Raw genomic sequence first — 19,881 nt, 5'->3', positions numbered from 1 at the left:
CTTGGAATGCCCAGTCACAGCTGGATTGATTTGAGAACTCAGCATTGTGTTTATCAGTACTCTTTTGTCTTTCTCTAAAGCAGGTGAAGAGCATTGAAGTAGAATCTCTCCACCTGCTGTGTAAGGAGCAGAATCTACCTCTTCACATCCAAATCATAAAACTTTAATGTCTTTCCAGGATTGATAAGAGTTGTTTAAGGCCACTGTTTCAGACTTGGCATTTTTGGTTTTGTTTTTCAGACTGTTTATTCTATGGCTCCATTCCCTTTCCCACAATTGGCAGAGTTGAGGGAAAAATACACCTACAACATTACACCATTCCCAGCCACAGTTAAACCCACCTCAGTTTCTGGGTAAGGTCTCCCCCCCTTTTCTTGTTTTCATGATGGAAGACTTAGTACTTTAATGTGTTATTGTAACTTCCTATTTGTTAAACCCCAGATATATATTTTCAAAGTATTTTGGTACTTAAAATCTGAATGTTTCTTTCCCAAAGGTTTTGATTGAAATTCAAAAGAGAGATTTTAAAACTGTACTTTCCAAAAAAGATTGGAACATAAACTAAAGGAATATTTAGAAACTTATTTAAAAATATAAAACATTAAACATTTGAATAATTAAAATAGTGTAGAACTATTAAAGAGGTACTTTAAAATGTAAAGACTGAAATTGACAAATATATAGAAATTTAGTGTTTGAAAACAGCATATCAAATCAAAAGTGAAAAGTGTATTTAAAAGGAAAAAAATGAAATAAAATTAGCAGAAGAAAATGTGAAAGAATATCTTTAGTTCTTTGGAACTGGGAAGGCCTTAACTGATTCAAAAACACTAGGGAAAAAGTTAAGTACTTTAAAAATAATTTTCTGCACGACTGAAAACAAAACAAAACCTCCATAAGCAGGCACGAAAATATTTGTGAAAAAATATTTGTAATCAATATCTCTCATATATAAAGTTCCTAGATATCAATAAGAAAATGACCACCCGATTGAAAAATGATGAGAGAATGGGAATAGGTAGTTTACATAAGAGGCAACATCACTTGTATTGAGAAATGTAGCTTAAAACTAGATTGAGACTCTTATCTGTCAGATTGATAAAAATTGAAAAGGTTGATGTGCACTCTGTTGATGAGGCTATAGGGAAACACTTTTTCACATTGCTGGTTGGAGGTTATTACAAGATTTGTGGCAGGCAGTTTGGCAGTGTTTCCCCAGATTACTAGTACATATATCCCTTGACCCGGCAATTCTGCCTTTATGACTTATCCCACAAATGTATTTGTGCACCTGCAAAACACAGTATGTATAAGGTTATTTATGGCAGCATTGCTTATGATAGTATGGGAGTGGAAACCACTCTGGTGCGCATTGTTAGTGGCCTGGTTCCATAACGTGGGCTACATGCGTACAATATAGTGCACTGATAAAAACAAGATGAGGAAGCTGTGTGTATGTGAATATGGAGAGATTTTTAGGTAAATAGATGTGAGGTGCAAAAGAGTGTATGTAGTATGCTAATGTTTATTCGAAAAGAGGAGAAAAATAAGATGGTATAGTTATATTTGCTTACTTATGCAAAATGAAACTGAAAAATACATCAGAAATTAGTAACAAGGGTCACCTTTGGGAATTAGGTGGCAGGGGCCAAAGTTGGACAGGGAGGGGAGGGAGACTTTTTATATGTAAGTTATATGTATACTTATATATAAAAGTTATGTATATGTCATTTAAACCACATGACTATCATTTATTTTTAAAAAACACCACTATTTTCTTTGCATACTTTTTTTTTCTTCTTTTATGTTTTCCAAGACGACATGGTAAGGTCAGAGACAGTGATGAGGAGAACGACCCAGACGATGAAGATGCTATCGCTAATGCAGTGGGGTGTCTTGGGCCTTTCAGTGGGCTCCTGGCACCTGAACTGCAGAAGTACCAAAAGCAAATTAAAGGTAAAGAGGCGGCTTTCTGTGTCGGTGATCCTAATGTACTGGTTCATTGTAGCAAAGGTGTTATTGTGTCTGATAAATGCCTGCTGTTTCCTGGTCTGATTACCAGTACTAAAGGTCTTTATTAAAGTGTCTTCTGTCTTACATTATCTTCTAGAAGATTTATTTATTTTTGAGAGAGCGCGCATGTGTGCGCATGCCCCACGCACATGGGGGAGGGGCAGAAGGAGAGAAAATCCTCGAGCCGACTCCCTGCTGAGCACGGAGCCTGAGGCAGGGCTCGATCTTGTTACCCTGAGGTCACCCGCTGAGCCGAAGCCCAGAGTTGGTCCCTTAACTGTCTGAGCCACCCAGGCGCCCCTACTTTATCATTTAGTAGGCTCTCTCTGTTTGGTGTTGGCTACATCATACCTATCTTTTTCTTTCTGATATGTTTTGCCGCCCACTTTATCTGATTTCACTTTGCTTTATTCCTTAGCTCAGAACCTGGCATATAATATATGCTTATTACCACATGCTGTTTAATTGATACAGATTGGCTTCTTTTCCACTATAGAAATGTCCTCTGAAACATTAGGATAGCCTCTACTTGAATTTGAGTGCTTAGAAACTCATTATCTTTTATAGAAGACATTTTGCTGGATCTCTCTGCTTAGCCCATCGTATCTAGTCGTGAAGAGATAAGCTCCACGTACCAGTTCTTTTAATAGTTCTTTTGAACAAAACAGAACAAGTCTACTCCCTCTTCTATTGGACGTCTCATCAAATCTTTGAGAACAGCCATACATCCCACAAATCCTTCCCTATGGCCCAAGTTCAGAGTTTTTCAAAAGATATGACTTCCAGAACTTTTAATATTCTGTATATTCACCTTTTAATGCCCTGCAGTTTGGTAGTGTCCCTCTTTGAATTGGATGCTATGCGACATTTTTGTTTCTTGTGGAGAACGGACTTCCTGTGGTCTGGACACCACCGATGGAAGAACTCTTTGGAAGCAGCTCATGCTCCTCCCACTGTGTTCTTTCCTCTCTTGGGGGGCGGTTCCTCCCTTAGGACATTTGTTCTACATCTTCTAGTTTGAAGACCATTCTCCTTGTGAAAGAGGACTGAGACAGGAGCTCTCCGGTCCCTCTGCCTTCTCTTTGCTTTCTGCTAGCTTCCTCCTACCTTCCCAGATTTGTGGGGCTATTTTCTCATTTTTGTTCTTCGTATGTAGAAGGTTTATGTTTGTTTGTTTGGCTGTTTTCTTCTGCTTGTGGTAGTTTTGTGGTAGTCTGTTCTTCAGGCCCTCGCTTGTTTTGAGTTTTAGCCTGCTGTGTAGTTTTGGTTCACGTGCTTTGGTGTGTATGTCCTTGCTATGTACTCTCCTCTCATCTCTCTGAATGGCTTTTAAAAAACCTAAACTTGGCAAGAGTCCTATTGATTTTGTCATGCCCTCTACCCATTCTTTTCGTGACCTGAATTTCAGCTTTTGGTGTTTAGCCACGAAATCAATATGTATTTTAACTCTAAAATTTTTGCATCTGCATTTCTGTAGTCTGGGTATGTGTCCCCCCCCCCCCCCTTTTCTTTTTCCCCTTCTGTTTTTCTTTTTGTGTAGCTGTTATGTGCTTCAGGATGATAGGATCACTTTCTCCTAAGTTTTATCCTGAGCCTTTCTTGTCAGTTTTAAGTAAGTTCAGGTTAACTGGTTCCCTTTAATTTTTTTTCTCCTTAAAAAAGTGTTTTCAGTGAAAAAGGAAGGAAATTTATCTGATGTTTAGGCTTTATCTGAATAACACTTTTAGTAGATGTTAGCATAGTTGAAATCCCCCATTAATTACTTTTTAAAAGCTGGTTCCCAGGCCACTTTTCCGTATTGTGCTAGAAAATCCTGTGGAGTATGTGTATACACTCTCACACAGTGCCTATTTCTGCTTCTTAGATGTAATCTCAATTTTACTTAAGGGCCGAATCTACTAGTTGTAGGTGCCGCCGGAGTAGAAACCACATCGGACAAAACACACATAGTAGACAGCAGGAAATGTTTGTTAAAAGAAAAAAAAAATTCATTGCTAGAGATGCAGTGATCTGAAGTTTTGATGATTTTATAGAATGTGTTGCTATTTTTAACTTAAGAAAAACTCACTTCTAATGACTGACTAAACTCTATAATCAGTCTGTATATCACAGTTATGTGCAAATCTCTAAATGGACTTTAGACACCTGGGGTTCTGTCTTCCTAAGGAATTTTAGAAAACGGCAGTGACTTTTATGTGGAAACAGTTGATCTTAGGTCTACATAATGACCAAAGTGGTAATAAAAAATCCAACAGTGAACCCACACAGCTCATTTCAGATCCACAGTTAGGCCAATAAGAAAATGCAGAAATCTTTTCAGGGTCAAAGAAAAACACATACCAGACAAACTGTAGTGAACGTTTATTTTTTATTTTTTGGGTTTGAATTCCCTGGAAATTAAGATACTACCCCGGGGCATAGTGTCATCGGGACTCAGTCCCTTTCTTTTTTCTTTAAAGATTTTATTTATTTATTTGAGAGAGAGAATGAGAGATAGAGAGCACGAGAGGGAAGAGGGTCAGAGGGAGAAGCAGACTCCCTGCTGAGCAGGGAGCCCGATGTGGGACTCAATCCCGGGACTCCAGGATCATGACCTGAGCCGAAGGCAGTCGCTTACCCAACTGAGCCACCCAGGTGCCCTCAGTTAGTCCCTTTCTAAACCTCCATGACACCGTGTTCTTCTCTCTCTCCCCTGGAGCGCAGAACCGAATGAAGAGCAGAGCCTGCGGTCTAATAACATCGCGGAGCTGAGTCCAGGAGCAATCAATTCCTGTCGAAGTGAATACCATGCAGCTTTCAACAGTATGATGATGGAACGCATGACCACAGATATCAACGCGCTGAAGCGGCAGTATTCTCGGATTAAGAAGAAGCAGCAGCAGCAGGTGCATCAGGTGTATATCAGGGCAGGTAATATGATTCTTTGTTTGAATCGATTTCACCTCTGTGTCCAGTTGTGAAAGAAAGAACAAGTATTCCCAGGATAGCCTCCAAATTGCAACTCTCTTCTAGCTCAGCATCCACAAACACAGCTGGCTTGAGTTGATCCCACATTTAGCATCTCATTTTTTTTTTTTATCAGGCTCTGCAGAAGAAAAAGACCATGGGTTCCTTTTAGGTACCAAGAGCCAGACAGTTGATGGTATTAAACAAATCTTTACTATGTGTGCTTGTGGAGAGGGGTTGACGGATGATTAAAATGTTGCAAAAGCCATGCAGTCCTTGGACTTGAGACATTTTGGAGCTATTGTCTCCAGAACGTATTCATCTGTGCGCTAGTAAACTGAGCTATCCACCAGTCATTTAGGTAGTCATATAACAGATAGTTGTGGTCAGAGAAAAAGGGAAAAAACATTCCTGTGCCTCACTGATGGGTTAGCAGTGTCTTGGGGGTCTGCTGAGAAGAACATAATTGGAATGCAGTTGGAAGTGCTCTTTTCCAAGGACTGTCAAACTGCCTTTTTCTTTTTCTTTTTAAATTCCCAAAATCCCAGTGAACAGTGCTTTATTATTTGATACATGCTGATTTGGGAAGTGGTTTGTCTTGTTCTAAGTGAAATCCTAATGATTATGATGCCTGTCCAGTATGAATCAAAATATGAGTTGACATGTTTTTAAGAGCCTCGTGAGCATGTGACTGATCTTGCACAAAAACTGAGCTTACCTTCCACTTGTAAGGGAGGAGTGGGCAACTTGCTGAAGATTCTTACTTCAACCTGAATCCTTAAGAAAGAAAGAAAGTGGTTTCAAAGGATTGGCTCATACGTATCCTCATTTGTCCTTAAAGCAAGTCTGTGAGGAACGTAAGGATGGATATTCTTACATCCTTTTAAAAGATGAGGAAATGGTGACTCAGGAAGGCTTAGCAGGGTTACGTAGCTATGGTGGGTGGTCGGGCCAGGGCTAGACCCCTGTGTTCTGATTCTTTGCATAGTCCCTTTTCAACCGCGCCATACACATCTTTGGGTGGGATGGTGAGCAGTGGGTATTGCCAGTGGGTATTAAGTCAGCCCAGTGCCTTGTACTCTAGTCAGGGGTCAGTAAACTATGCTCCCCAGGCCAAATCCTGCTAGCTGCCTGTTTTTTATAAATAAAGTTTTATTGGAACACAGGCATGCCCATTTATTTACATATTGTCTATCACTGCTTTTGCACTACAATGTCTAAGACATTTACAGTCAGGTCCTTTACAGGAAAAGTTCACTGACTCTTTATGTATTTTTTTTTTTTTTTTTTTTTTTTTTGGGAGAGATTGTTGCTTGAAGGCAAAGTTCTAGAGCATTGCTTCTGAAACTTCAGTGTGCATATAAATCACTTGGGGATCTGTTAAAATGAAGAATCTGTTTCAGCAGGTTTGGGGTAGGGCTGAGATTATGCATTTCCAACAAGCTCCTAGGAGATGCCTGTGCTGCTGGGTGGGGATCCCAGTTTGAGTAGCAAGCTTTTAGAGGCGATGGTATAAGGTGGGATTAGCAGCATAGGTGGAAAAGGTTGCACCTGACCTCAGCTTCTGAGATGTAAAGGAAGATGGTAGGATAGTGGTTGAGGTACCAACTTCCCAGGTTAGGGAGGACAGGAAGTTAGGGCCTTTTGGATCTGATAGCTTTTGTTTTTGTGGAGCAATTGGAGGAAATGTCCTTTGCTTGGGAGTAAGTTGGAGAGCAGAAGTAAGGAAGATTTGGATGGGTCATGGAATGGAAGGGAAGAAGGAAAGAGAAGGATTGTTCTGTGCCTTTGAGGACCCAACACAATAGGAAGTTAATGAATCTGAAGGGCTTCAGTCCACATGTTTGTGTGATTCTCCCCCACCCCCGTTTTGGAAAAGATAATGTGATTTGTGGGTCCAGGTTTGGGATTTTGCCAAGTATAAAGGCATGGGGATGTTGAGAATGTGTGGTTATCAGCGAGGCAGCAGCCCCAGTGATCAGCCATGCGTCTAGCCTGGTTGGGGTGTAAGTGACTCAGAGACAGACGAGGGGTTATGGGAAGCTTGAAAGATTGAAGAACCAAAGTCTCTTTGGTGCAGTACCATAGATGGCTATATTGAGAGCCTGAGAGCTAAAAGAGTCAAAGATTAGGAGAGTTACAGTATTTTTCAGGGAACGTAGGTCTGAGTGATGAGGTTTAGGGTGGTAGAAGAAGCATGAAGATGGATCAGTCAGAGAAACAGTAAAGTAACTGAGGGGCATCATAGTATATGAGGTGAAGAGGAGACAGTTGTCAGCATCTTCAGGAAGGACTGGAGTGTGACCAGAGGTAGATGACAATAGTCAAGAAGTGTAGAAGTGAGTTCAGCTGATGACGTGGACGTCAGGAAGAAGGTGGTTCACATGAAGATGGTGGGGCCTTCTCCCTGGGGCCGTGTGTGTTTGCGCACCATCTGAAATAGGGGCTTGGTCGTAGCCACGGGAGGAGGAGCATAATAGTACTGTCAACGGTGCCCTCCAGGAGCACACAGCTTTTGGTGCTTTCCAGTTTTCAGTTTCCTTTCAAAGTCCATTGAGGACACAGGAATGGGTTTTCGTACTTAAGACCAGGCATCGGGGAGCAGTGACTTCACTGCGTTTTTACGACCTTCTTACCGCTTCTCTCATCCTGCTGTCTCTCACTTCATCATACGCAGTGTGTTCTTTTCCTACCCCTCAGAAGCTAACAGCTGATAATCCATATGGCCATAGTGTTTGACTTATTTTTAAAAAAGTCTTCTAAGATTTTCTAGATATAAGACCTCTGAGGTTGTTTCTCAGAGACAGAAACTGTTGGGAAGAAAACAGTAGGGCATCTGTACTTGAATTAGTAACGAGGGGCCAGAGTCTGCTTCTTTTGTATCCTCAGCCTCGTGTCTCCTCCTCTCTGAAGAGGAGGGAATAGGCACCCCGGGCTCTAGGATTGAGTTCAGTTTTTGTTACCTTCAGTCACATGGCTCTGCCAAAACCTGGGAAATACACGGCCAGGATTGGGGGACAAGCTCTATGTGATTCCTGTGCCACAACGGATGGTTTCTCTGTGGTCCGTTTCATCCAGCCTTTCACCATTTCTTTCAGACAAAGGGCCAGTGACCAGCATTCTCCCATCTCAGGTAAACAACTCTCCAGTTATCAACCACCTTCTTTTAGGAAAGAAGATGAAAATGTCAAACAGACCTGCCAAGAATGCTGTCATCCACGTCCCTGGTCACACAGGAGGCAAGATGTCTCCTGTCCCCTATGAAGACCTGAAGACGAAGCTCAATTCCCCATGGCGAACGCACATCCGTGTCCACAAAAAGAACATGACGAGGACCAAGAGTCAGCTGGGCTGTGGGGACACCGTGGGGCTGATAGAGGAGCAGAATGAGGGCTGCAGGGCTAACAGCCTGGGGGCAGCGGAGGCTTCCTCCAGGTGTGCGGCAGCAGCTGGGAGAGAGGGTCGCTGCTCCGAAGGCTGCACCGGGAGGACGATCGAAGGGCAGTCTCCAGAGCCCGTGTTCGGGGATGCCCATGCTGATGTGTCTGCGGTCCAGGGGAAGTTAGAAGCCTTGGAACTGAACCGGAGGGATGCTGCTGCTGACCCTGAGCCCAAGGCACACCCACCCTGCCCGCAGCACTTCCCAGAGCTGCCTGATGCCCCTGGTGAAGCCAGAGCCCCCAGCAAACCTTCCCAGGGCAGCCACCTGAAAGCGCCCATCTTTAGCCCTTTCCCCAGCGTCAAACCACTGCGGAAGTCAGCCACCGCCAGGAATTTGGGACTGTATGGTCCTACAGAAAGAACCCCAACCGTGCACTTTCCTCACATGAGCAGGAGCTTCAGCAAATCGGGTGGTGGAAACAGTAGCACTAAGAAACGATGATGGCCCTCAGAAACTGAATCTAGATTCACCTTCTCATGGCCGTCTAAGGGGTCCAGCTGAATGGCTCCAAAAGAGTTTTGACTGTCCAGTGAAAACGAATAGATAGTGAGATGAACACCAGTCTGTGAAAATGGGAACTGGAAGTTTTATAATGGGAGCTAGAATGGGTATGTTTTCCCCCACCCACCGATAACGGATCCAGTGAATTCTTGTGGCAGAATAAATATTGTAGTTTTAAAGTGTGAAGTTTTCCCAATTTTTCATTGTGAATTGTTTAGACAAGACTGTGGATCTAGACTGTTAACCCCCTCTTCCTTCCTGTTCTGAGGGACCTTCAGGGTCCCTGTGACTGCCCTCCCCCCAGACCTTCTCTGGTTCTCTGGGTGTTACTGATCCTCAAGCATGCACACACTAACTTGCTAGAACAGAAACTGTAAAAAGGAAGTAAGTTTCTTAGTTGCAAAAAACTTCCCAATTTCCCTCTTCCTGCCCCACTGAGGGAATGTTTGTGTGTGTGAGTTTTTCTTCAGTAGTTTCTTTCGGCCAGGCTCAAGATTGTTTTTTTATTCTTATGCTAAAGTGCAGGAGAAAAATGCAGATAGCCTTTCTTTCTCTTTCTACCTGCAAAATGAAGAAAACCTCTATCTGTTGAAATTTAGGTTGGTCCACCAACTTGAAGATCTTATGCAGAGAACACACATGGGATATGCATTAAACAATCGCCCTGAACAGCTTGCTGATTCCGCGAAGCTTTTCCCAAGGTTCATTTTCTCCTCTGACGAAGAGTTACAGTCCTCAGTGGTGGGGAGGACTCGATGGGCTCCATACGGAGCTTGTCCTGCATCTTCTGCCACGTAGCTCATTTACCTACCAGCTCTTCTTGGCAGATGCCGCGAGGCCTCTGCTGCTCAAAAGCCAGAACATAGCACCTGCAATTCTGTTACTTGAATTTTGTGCTTTTTTGATTGGAGTACTTTGTTGAGTACTTTGTTACTTGAACACTGCCTTTCTTTGGAGAAGGCACTAGTGCTTTCTAGCTCTCTCTTACCCACCTCTCCCCCGGTCCCAGCGGGTCAGAGAGCACCTGTTATTTCCACTATGCAGCTGGGAACTCTGAGCCACAACAGGGGTGAAGTAGCACTCAGACACTCAAGGTAAATACTCCTGGTATTCAGTGTGACTCAGTCACGTCTCCTCCAGCACCATAGGTGGATTTAAGGCTCTTTGTACACAGATGCATTGGCTACATGGGTTCTAAACACCAGGACCGGGAAGCCATTCACTATGCTCCCTCCTGATTCAGAGGACCTTTCTCCAGGCGTTAGGGTCCTGTGATGGCATTTCACAAAACCAGCTCTAACCTTTTTACCCAAAAAGGTATCTCATTTTAAAAATGCTTCATACAGCTGTCATTTGTCTGAACAAAGGCTCACTCCTCAGCCCCCATCTCTTACTGTCAATAGAAGAATAGACTCAGCATCTTAATCCTCATCTCTGAAAGACCTTGGCCGCACTTCCTGGCATATTGTTGATGCAGTCGATGTTAATTTGAGCTAATTGGGTTGCTAGTTCTGAAACCAAAGCTATAATTTTAGAGAAGGCTTTTACTATGAGAGGTATTAATTTTTATAATAGAGAATGTGGTTGTGTGGGCTCTTTTGAACAGAAAACACAAGAATGACATACAGTGAGAAAAGCCATTTTATCCTTTCTGTGCTATTTTTACCCCCGAAGGAGCTGAAGGTGGAAAGTATGACTAATAAGTCATTGAGGTTTGGGTCTTGAATTCTGTGCCATCTGAAGTGAGCACGCAGCTTCTTAAAAAGCAGCGATGCCCACCACCTCTGTCTTGGGAAGAGTGTAGGTGGAATGTTGGGCTTACTTTGCATTCCACCCCCAGGGGATGGGACCCACTGCATTTTCCAAAATTAAGCAAATGACATGATTTTCTTCCATCTGCTAAAACTTTACAGATAAGAATGACTCCACCTTAGATTCTTTTCTCCTCCCCCGACCCACATGAGTCAGAATAGACTCATTCCTTTGAGGGATGTCTGACTCGAATAGAGAATTGTTCTTTCTTCTCTTGAGGCCGCTTCCAGCTCCCTGAGGATCTGGGTTCAGGGAGGTGGGGCATGGGGTGGAGGCCACTTGCCACCACCCTTAGGATGGCGCTGTTGCTATCTACCAAGCACCTTGGACTTAGCAGTGCCTGCCCTGCCCATTTCCCCCATGTTGGTCTTTCTGAGAAAGGGACGGATGAGTTGGCACATGCTTTGGAATAAGTACTGATCCCAAATGAAAGAATGAAGAAATGAAAGTGTAATAATCCTTTGAGGTAAAAATGACCTTGTCAGGATTTTAAAAACCGATGGGTTTCTGTCGAAGCACTGTACCAATAATGTGCATGCATTGTCCTGTGTACTCACGATGTGAATCGGTCAATTTTGGAGCCTTGCCTACTTTAGAAAATGAAGACGTGCAGTAGCCTCTACCACACCGCATGGGCAAAGACCAGTATGGACTTGTTATCGTCTGTGTGTATTGGACACTGTATGCAAGCACCAGAAGTACTTACCAAGTAGCGGTTTCTTTGTTTCTAGCTAGGTCTGTCCCCTGTCAGCACTTGTGCGGGGAGTCGACTCCTTCCGATGCTTCTGCACCCCAGTCCTCTTACAAAAACCTCCAGATGATTTAAACCTAGTTTGTAATGTTGACCCCTGGGCCGTCACTGAAACATTGTATTCCTTTTTTGGGTCTCTGTTGTTCTGAATGATTGTACCGATTACAGAGATATGTGCATAAAGATTCTCATTGTTGTAGCTTTTGCACTGTTTTTATCTCCGAGCTCACGCGTAGAATACTGTTGTGCCATTGACATGGCACTGTTGACCTCTTCAGCTCCCCCTGCCCCGGTCATGTGATCCAGGGAAACCGCCCAGTAAGCTCCATCTTCCTCCATTCTAATCACTGGGTTGCAAGGTGGCCTGTGACCTTTGGAGAACTTGGCAGAATAGCGGGTTCCCGAGTATGAGTAAACGGAGAGTTTGTTTAAGAATGTGTGTGTGAATGTACGTGTGTGTTTAAAATTAACCTTTAGATTTGTCATTTTCCTTTGTTTTGATAGAACAATAAGAATGCAATTTAGCTTCCTGGTCTTATGGATTCTAGATGAATGGAGAGTTGTGATCATGTTTATAGCTGCAGCCTGCCCCCCTCCTAAAGTCTCCCTTTACTCTTTCTGAGCCACTTTCTTTGCTGCCTACAGCAATCATTTGAGGCAGTATTTAAAATGCAGTATTTTTTCTAATTAAAAAAGTAGCATGTATTTTAAGAAAATTTGCAAAACAAAGCATAAGGAATCATCAGTATTCTGATACGGGCTTTTCCAGTATGTTCTTGTTTGTGTGCGTGTGTGTAGACACACACAAAAAGGTAGATTAAAGCTGTCTTTCCGGTAAATGCTCTTATACAGCAGTATTTTCAGTGACTAGTAGGCCATCACGTGGTCATGCCAGAATTCACATAACCAGTACCTTGTTGTTAGACAGGCGGTTCCTGTTCAAGGTAGTTCTTGAGAGAGTGCACCTTAATACTCAACATCTTTGTGTACAGCCTTAAGTGTTTCCTCCAGGTGTGTTCACCGTGGTGGTGGTGCTGGGTCAGAAAGTATGAACATCTCTAAGTCCTATATATTGTCAAATTGCCACTCTTAAAGGTCGAACTTCTCATACAAGCCGTGAATGAGAATATGCCTGTTTCTCTACACCCTTGGATGAGGCAGCAGTCTTTTTTTTTCTTTTATCTTTTCTTCTAGGACCTCCAGTATTGATAGAAGCAGTGATAACAGGCATTCATATCTCATACCTGACTTTTAAGGGAACCATTAAGTAAGATGTTTGCTGAGATTTCTGGTAGGTATCTTTATCAGGTTAAGGAAATTACCTTTTATTTTTTGCTCGCTAAGAGGTTTTCAAAAACTCCTTAACAGGTACAGTTGACCCTTGAACCATAGGAGTTTGAGCCCCTCAGGTCCACTTATATGTGGACTTATTTGATAAATACAGTACTGTAAATAAATTTTTTTTTACCATTTTCCTAACATTTTCTTTCCTCTAGCTTACTTTATTGTAAGAATACAATATATAATGCATATAATGTACAAAATGTGTGTTAATTAACTTTATGTTATGGGTAAAGTTGCCGGTCAACAGTAGGCTATTAGTTAAGTTTTGGGGGAGTCAGAAGTTACATGTGGATTCTTGACTGTGCCCCTAACCCTCACGTTGCTCAATGGTTAACTGTTTTGAACTTTATCAAATGATCTCCAATTGCATCCTTTGAGAAGAAAGTAGTGTTTGAGATTTGAACTTGAACTTGAGAAAATAACCATTAGCAGGTTTCATCAAAGAGTATTAGATATTTTAGAGTTGCAAGTGATGGCAGTAAAAGTTTTATGTGCAAATTTTCATCATGGTAAATTTACTAGGAGAAATTTGGAAAGAATGTAAACATCTGAGGCTGGGGGAAATGGTTGGTTGGGTGAATTATGGCTCATCCATAGATGGAAATGCAGTGGCCGACGAGTGTTTGGCCCGTTGAAATGACTATTATTTATTACCCACATAAAGCAGTTCAAAGTCAGCAAAGTCTGGAGTCATAGAGCCACTGGGGTATAGTTGTGGATGGGAAGCCCGTACTGGATGGTGGCGAAAAGTAGGCAGGAAGAACCAGGCCGTGGTTCTTTTCACACAGGCAGCTTGTGCTCAATCAGATGGGGACTGAATGGGGACTGGGAGACTGTAGGGTTGGATCAGCTCCCAAGAGGTTCTGGGCTGGCCATCTCCTGAACCTGAATCTGCATCTTTCCTGGAGCTCAGCTCTGGTCAGACCCACTGATGTCCTGAAAAGTCGTGCTCCGTCCCGTGCTCTTCACCTGTTCTCGCACCCCCAATCTTTATCTGATTGCCCCACTCTGCACCCAAGGGGCCTCAAGAATCTTGGCGTTAAGAAAACCAGAGAATTGACTATTCCTTAATATTCGCATTCCTGCTACAACCCTAGTTTTCCTTTAGGCAATGCCGATTCTTGGCAAGGAGGCCATCAGTTCCCTTAAGGGACCAATAGGGCTGGGTGGAAACTAGCTGATCGCTCAGCCCAGGTGTTTCCCCACTGCTGAGGAGTCCCGAAATCTGTACCAAAACAAACAAAAATCCTAGTCATTTCGACACTGAGCTAGATTTTGGCAACCACGGGTCAATCTAACAATTCTGATGGTCTCTTTACTAGACCCCCACTCCACCCCCTACCGCTGTAATTACATATCGCTACCAGAGTGATCCTTCCAAAATGAAAAACTAATCAGGCCACCCCTCTGGTCAAAGTCCTTCCATTATTCCCCATCTTCTGGAGGATCAAATCTAAAATCCTTATCCTAGCATGATCTGACCTATTGTTATTTTTTGAGTTTATTTTCCTACCATCTTTCCCGCGCGTCACCTTCTGCAGCTTCTCAGCACAGTATTATCTACCATTTGTTCAGTTTCTCTGTGCTAGGTGCTGTCCTAGTTCCTTTATTATGTGAGCTTGCTTAGTCCTCCCAGCAACTCCATGAAGCATATTACCCCTGTAGTACAGACGATGATGTGAGCGGAGCGGTTTTGTCCTTGCCCACGGTCACCCCCTGGCAAATCGTTATTTGCCGTCAGAGTCCTGATCCCTCTGACACCAGACTGAGCTCTTTTCTTTGCTGCACTGACAACGTCGCAAACAACTTGAAATCCCCTGAAAACTTCTTGCCCTCCCAACATCCTTGGAACTGTGTATTCACAGACCTCTGCCCAGAGCCGCCTCCTTGCCCCACTCTGCCTGGGAAACACCCCCTCATCCTTTTTTAATCTTAGCCCACTCAGTATTCAGGTCAAGTCCAATCCGTGCCACTTTCCAGTTCTATGATTTTTGTGCAAATCACCTAACAGCTGGGACCTTTGATTTCTCCATCTGTACGGTGAGAATAGTATTTTCAACCTCACAAGTTTTGTCCTGGACTCTGCTATTTTTGCTGCCCACAATTAACTATCTTCCTTTGGCAGCAATGCCCTGATTTTGCTAGGCGAGCTGGTCCTGCTCCACTTCCATCTGAGTACTTCTGGTGAGGTTGATGCCCTTGGAGCACGGGGCCCGAGCTGAGCCACTCCGCATTCTCCTTCCTCCCGGCTATGCTGTCTAATCTATGGACAAGCCGTGGGCACAGAAACTCAGTTGCTGGGTCTTGTTTTGAAGTCTTGGGGAAGCTGACTTGCTCATTTCTAACGGATTTGCACCTGGAAGGAAAATCTCACGAGTTGCTGCTGGGAACAGTCTTGTAATCACGAGGGCAAGGCCTGCCGGAGAAGACTCAACACTGAGCAAGCAGAGCTGAGAAACAGAAACCAGCCCCTTTTCCTATCAAGTGATCCCTGGATCAGGTCATACCTGAAACTAAACCTGTCTCTCTCCGGCATTTTATTACATCAGCAGACATTCCAGTGTTTGCTTTTAGCCCGGTTTGGTCAGGCTTTCTATCGTCCATATTAAACATCTCTTACTTGGAACAGGGATGTTATGAAGATTACAGATGATAAAGGCAAATCAGTGGATGCATTATCAGTGAAAAATAATATTTTTTACTGTATAGTGCTTCAAGCCTCTCCTGAGCCGCCATCTGTTATTTTTGGCTTTGTTCTCCCTAGCATAATAATAGTGTAAAGAGGGGCGCCTGGGTGGCTCAGTCGGTTAAGCGTCTGCCTTCGGCTCAGGTTGTGATCGCAGGATCCTGGAAGCCTGCTTCTCCCTCTCCCTCTGCCCCTCCACCTGCTTGTGTGTTCTTTCTCTCTCTGTCAAATAAATAAAATCTAAAAAAATAATAATGTAAAGAGGTGAAGAGTCAGGGAGTATGATTCTTGTTTTATGAAGAGGGTTCTTACCTCAAACCCTGCAGTCTTCTTTCGCCTTATATCTCCTTGTCACAGAAGGAGAGGTGATTCTGAGTATGAAACTGTCTTTGGCTAATTTTGCCTACTATTCTAGCCCCATCTGCATTCATGGCTGAGTCCTGTGGAGAGCAGAGGGACTGTAAGCAAAACACAAAAGAGATATTTTCACCAAATTCCACAAAATATGGGAGCCCAAGTAGCATACTTGTGGAACTCCCCTCACAGAGTGTAACAGAGGTAGAAGGCGGGTTCCCTCCACCTTCATTAGGTGGCCATGCAGCTCTCCTACAGAGAAGGCTCCAGCATGTCTCATGTGGTGTCTGCTGGGAAGCTGCAGGGCTGGACGTGGGCATGGTCCTCATGGGGATCTGTAGCTGGTTTTTTATTTTTTTTTTTAAAGATTTTATTTATTTGACAGAGACACAGCGAGAGAGGAAACACAAGCTGGGGAGTGGGAGAGGGAGAAGCAGCCTTCCCGCAGAGCAGAGAGCCCGATGTGGGGCTCGATCCCAGGACCTTGGGATCATGACCTGAGCCGAAGGCAGACGCTTAATGACTGAGCCACCCAGGTGCCCCGGGACCTGTAGCGTTTAGCCAGAGCCATGGGGGCACGTGGTGGGACCACACCTATTTGGGAACACCTAAGAGCACCCCCTGAGGATTTCAAGAAAGCCTTGCCCGGTGTTAAGAGGACGGGAAGACTTACTGTTTCAAAATATGTCTGTGAGAATAGTGATTTGCGTCATTGCTGTTATAGGGACCCCATCTGGACTAAAAAGTTGCTGAGGTCTGGGAAAAATCAGGTTATATATAACTGTTACATGGTAAATTCCACAAATGTATGTGCGGCAGAACCTAACAAATGGTGAAAAGCTTAAAGATTTTCTTTGCATGTGGAGCTATGGATGAGAATTTCTAGTGCATTTTTCAAGTGGGAAACAAATCGCAGAGTATGGAATTATTAAAAGTGTATTGGAATAATGAAATCATTCAATGTCAGATCGAGAGATCATGTAGCTCAGTAATTTTCAAGGTTTTTTAAGCAACAGAATTCAAAATGATTAAATGTTTAAACAGGTAGTGTTTGCATATGGTGAAAATTCAAAATGTACAAAAAAGCATGTAGTGAAAACTAGGTCTCTCTCTGTACCTTGACCTTGAGCCATCCAATTTCCTTACCTACCTGAAAGCACTGTTAGCACTTTCATTCAGATCCTTCCAGAAGTACTTTGTGCATATTCAAGCATGTTCGTATGCATGCACCCCCCCACCCCCCCACCCCCCCACATGTTTTCATAAATAGGAACATGATAATATTCTGACTCTCTTTTTTCACTTAATGTGTCAGGGAGACTTTCCTAACAGTGCAGGTAGACTGACCTCATTCCTTTTACTGCTTCATCTGTTCCCACTCTAGGTCCGTGCACAGTGAATTCATCTTCTTGTCCATCGTCAGAGGATTTTTTGGCTTCTGATTCCACACATATGGAATATGCATGTCCTTGTATATATGTTGTTATATTGCAAATGGGCAAGTTTAGCTACAGGATAAATTCTTATATACGGGATTACTTGTCAACAATGTACATTTTAGATTTTTTAAAAAAATTTTATTTGACAGAGAGCATAAGCAGGGGGAGTGCAGAGGGAGAGGGAAAAATAGGCTCCCCGCTGAGCTGGAAGCCCCATGCGAGGCTTGGTCCCAGGATCCCAGGCTTGTGGCCCAAGCCAAAGGCAGACACTTACCTGACTGAGCTACCCAGGTGCCCCTAAATGTTAGATTTTGATAAATTTTGCTAAATTACTCTCCACAGATGTTCTATAAATTCCTCACATGACTCAATACCTTATCAAACTTTCTGATCTTTCCTGATTAGACAGGTATTGATGTCCTTTTAAAAAATATGCATGAGATTAACGTATGTTTAAAAATCGTTTATAGGTCCTTTGTTCATAGCCTATGTTCCTTTTTGGTCTTTTTTTCTTATTGATACAAGTTCTCTATGCATTAAGAAAAATGTAATATCTCAATATTCTCATTTCTTCTGGTTATCTTCGGACGCTATGCTAATGTACTGACCTGTATGTAGATTTAAAACATTTATTCAAATTCAGTCTTTTATGGCTTCTAGGTCTCATATGATATTTAGAAAGGCCTTCCCCACATCTTTGGAATTATTTGAAAATTCCTTTTTTTTCTTTTTATGGGTTTCATTTTCCATGCTTAAATCTTTGATCCATCTGGAATTTACTTTTGTGTAAGATGTGCACTAAGGTTCCATCTTAACGTTTTCCCAAATGGTTACTCAGTGGTCTCAACACCATTTATTAAATAAACCATCTTCTCTTTTTTTTATTTATCCTGTACTCAATACCTGTGTGTTTTAGGGTTTATTTCTGGACTTTCAGATTCACAGCAAAACCCTTTATTCAAACCAAATTTGAGCAATATCAAAGCTTCTGTAGTTGAGCTTGGGGCAGAGGGGCCAAATCCCTCCCCACTTATTCCCCTCTTGTTGCCTGAGGTCACCCCCAAGCTGCTCTGTGCAGGCCTTGGGGGTCTGGGGAGTAAAGTTTGCAAATTACTGATCTGGCCCTCTCTCTCTGTCACTGATCACAACTGTAGTTCAGAGAAATTATGTGCCATAAAATGATGTTCTGGTAATGTGTGTGTGTGTCCGTCCCTTTCCCCCTTGTGCGCATGGAGTGTGTACCGTGGGTGTAGGAGCTGCAAGGTGGGGGGGGAGGGGCACAGGAAACGGGCCAGAGGGCGGAGTCAGGGGCCACTACTGTGTCACAGGTCCTCCTGCAGGTGTTTGGGGAGAGAAGTTCTAGGCAGAGGGAAGAGCAAGTGCAAAGTTACTGGGCTACATATGTACACATAGAGACATAGGGAAAGACAGAAATCGGACAGGCACAATCTAGCTCATGTAGAGAGGCAGAGAGATGTAGGTAGATCTAGACATTAGACGATACTTCACCTAAGTGCAGGAAAACTTTCACCTGGCATGCCGTTCATATGAATAAGAATGGGTTCCTATATTATAATATTCCTAGCCCACAATCTACGCATCATATTTCTTTTCGTGGCGCTCCTGGATTGAGTGGAATCATCTCAAAGTGTTTCCAAGAAGCAAGCATTTCCCTCCAAATCCTGCTCTACTACAGTGGTTTCAAATGGGGTTTTGGTGCCAACAGCTCAGAGTTTTGGCTGATACAGTAACTTCTCAAGTTTCTAGAGCAAGGGTGGTGAGGCGGGGGGGGATGCCCTGTGTTCTAGAGCCTTGTGGAGAGAAAAATATAGGCTCTGCCCACAAAGCAGGCAGCTCCAGGGAGCCCTGGCACTACCCTCCTTTTGAAAACTGTCAGAGATAATCAATCTCTGGAGCCTACCCGTCTCCACCGGATGCAGAGAATGAACCACTGCATGAGTTTTGAGTGTCATAGAGGGACATAGTGACTGTGATGTCACTTCACAGATTACACTTGAGCTCAAAAGGTCGATAAAGAATAAAACACTATTAAGAGGGTCTCACTCAGGGGCACCTGGTGGCTCAGTTGGTTAAGCGTCTGCCTTCAGCTCAGGTCATGGTTCCAGGGTCCTTTGGTTGATGGGATACAATTGGGAACACAGACTTGAAACGTATGCCTGTTCTGACTTCATCCTAATTGCTAAAACATGACTGCATGTGCTTATTTGTTCTACAGGAACTTTGAAAGATTCTGACTAATTTTTGCAGAATCTGATTTCACAAGGAACATGAATGAAACTTCTCTTGGGTTTGGCACTCTATTTATCATTACATTATAAAAATGGTGTTTTAAAAAATTTTGCAATGGTTACTTAATTCAACATTTTTTTTGGTAAAATTTAGTACATATAGGATTGAGCCCCGCATTGGGCTACCTGCTCGGGGGTGGGGGGAGCCTGCTTCTCACTCTGCCTGCCACTCCACCTGCTTGTGCTCTCTCTCTCTCTCACTCTCACTCTCAAATAAAATCTAAAAAAAAAAAAAAGAGGGTCTCACTCAGCAATATTTGTATAAAAGCTTGCCAAAACTACCA

At 43.2% G+C, this 19,881-nt stretch overlaps 1 protein-coding gene across 7 annotated transcripts in view; it reads left to right on the top strand.

The window, feature by feature from the left end:
• Nucleotides 1-9,081, top strand: part of TBC1D30 (TBC1 domain family member 30) — a 75,533-nt gene extending 66,452 nt beyond the window's left edge. For 2 of the 7 annotated variants that reach the window (XM_027595120.2, XM_027595124.2), the window contains 5 exons: nt 241-353; nt 1,817-1,956; nt 4,717-4,923; nt 5,096-5,155; nt 8,058-9,081. In XM_027595120.2, the coding sequence (XP_027450921.1) occupies nt 241-353; nt 1,817-1,956; nt 4,717-4,923; nt 5,096-5,155; nt 8,058-8,842 (1,305 nt within the window). In that variant the 3' untranslated portion in view covers nt 8,843-9,081. The remainder of the gene's footprint in view (nt 1-240; nt 354-1,816; nt 1,957-4,716; nt 4,924-5,095; nt 5,156-8,057) is intronic. The other 5 variants (XM_027595123.2, XM_027595126.2, XM_027595121.2 and 2 more) reach the window with 3 other exon arrangements.
• Nucleotides 9,082-19,881: the final 10,800 nt, after the last annotated feature.

This window comes from Zalophus californianus, chromosome 9 (assembly GCF_009762305.2).
Source record: "Zalophus californianus isolate mZalCal1 chromosome 9, mZalCal1.pri.v2, whole genome shotgun sequence".
In the NCBI taxonomy this organism is placed as follows: Eukaryota; Metazoa; Chordata; class Mammalia; order Carnivora; family Otariidae; genus Zalophus; species Zalophus californianus.
The sequence above is the reverse complement of the archived record's forward strand: the minus strand, read 5'-3'. Positions and strand labels throughout refer to the sequence as shown.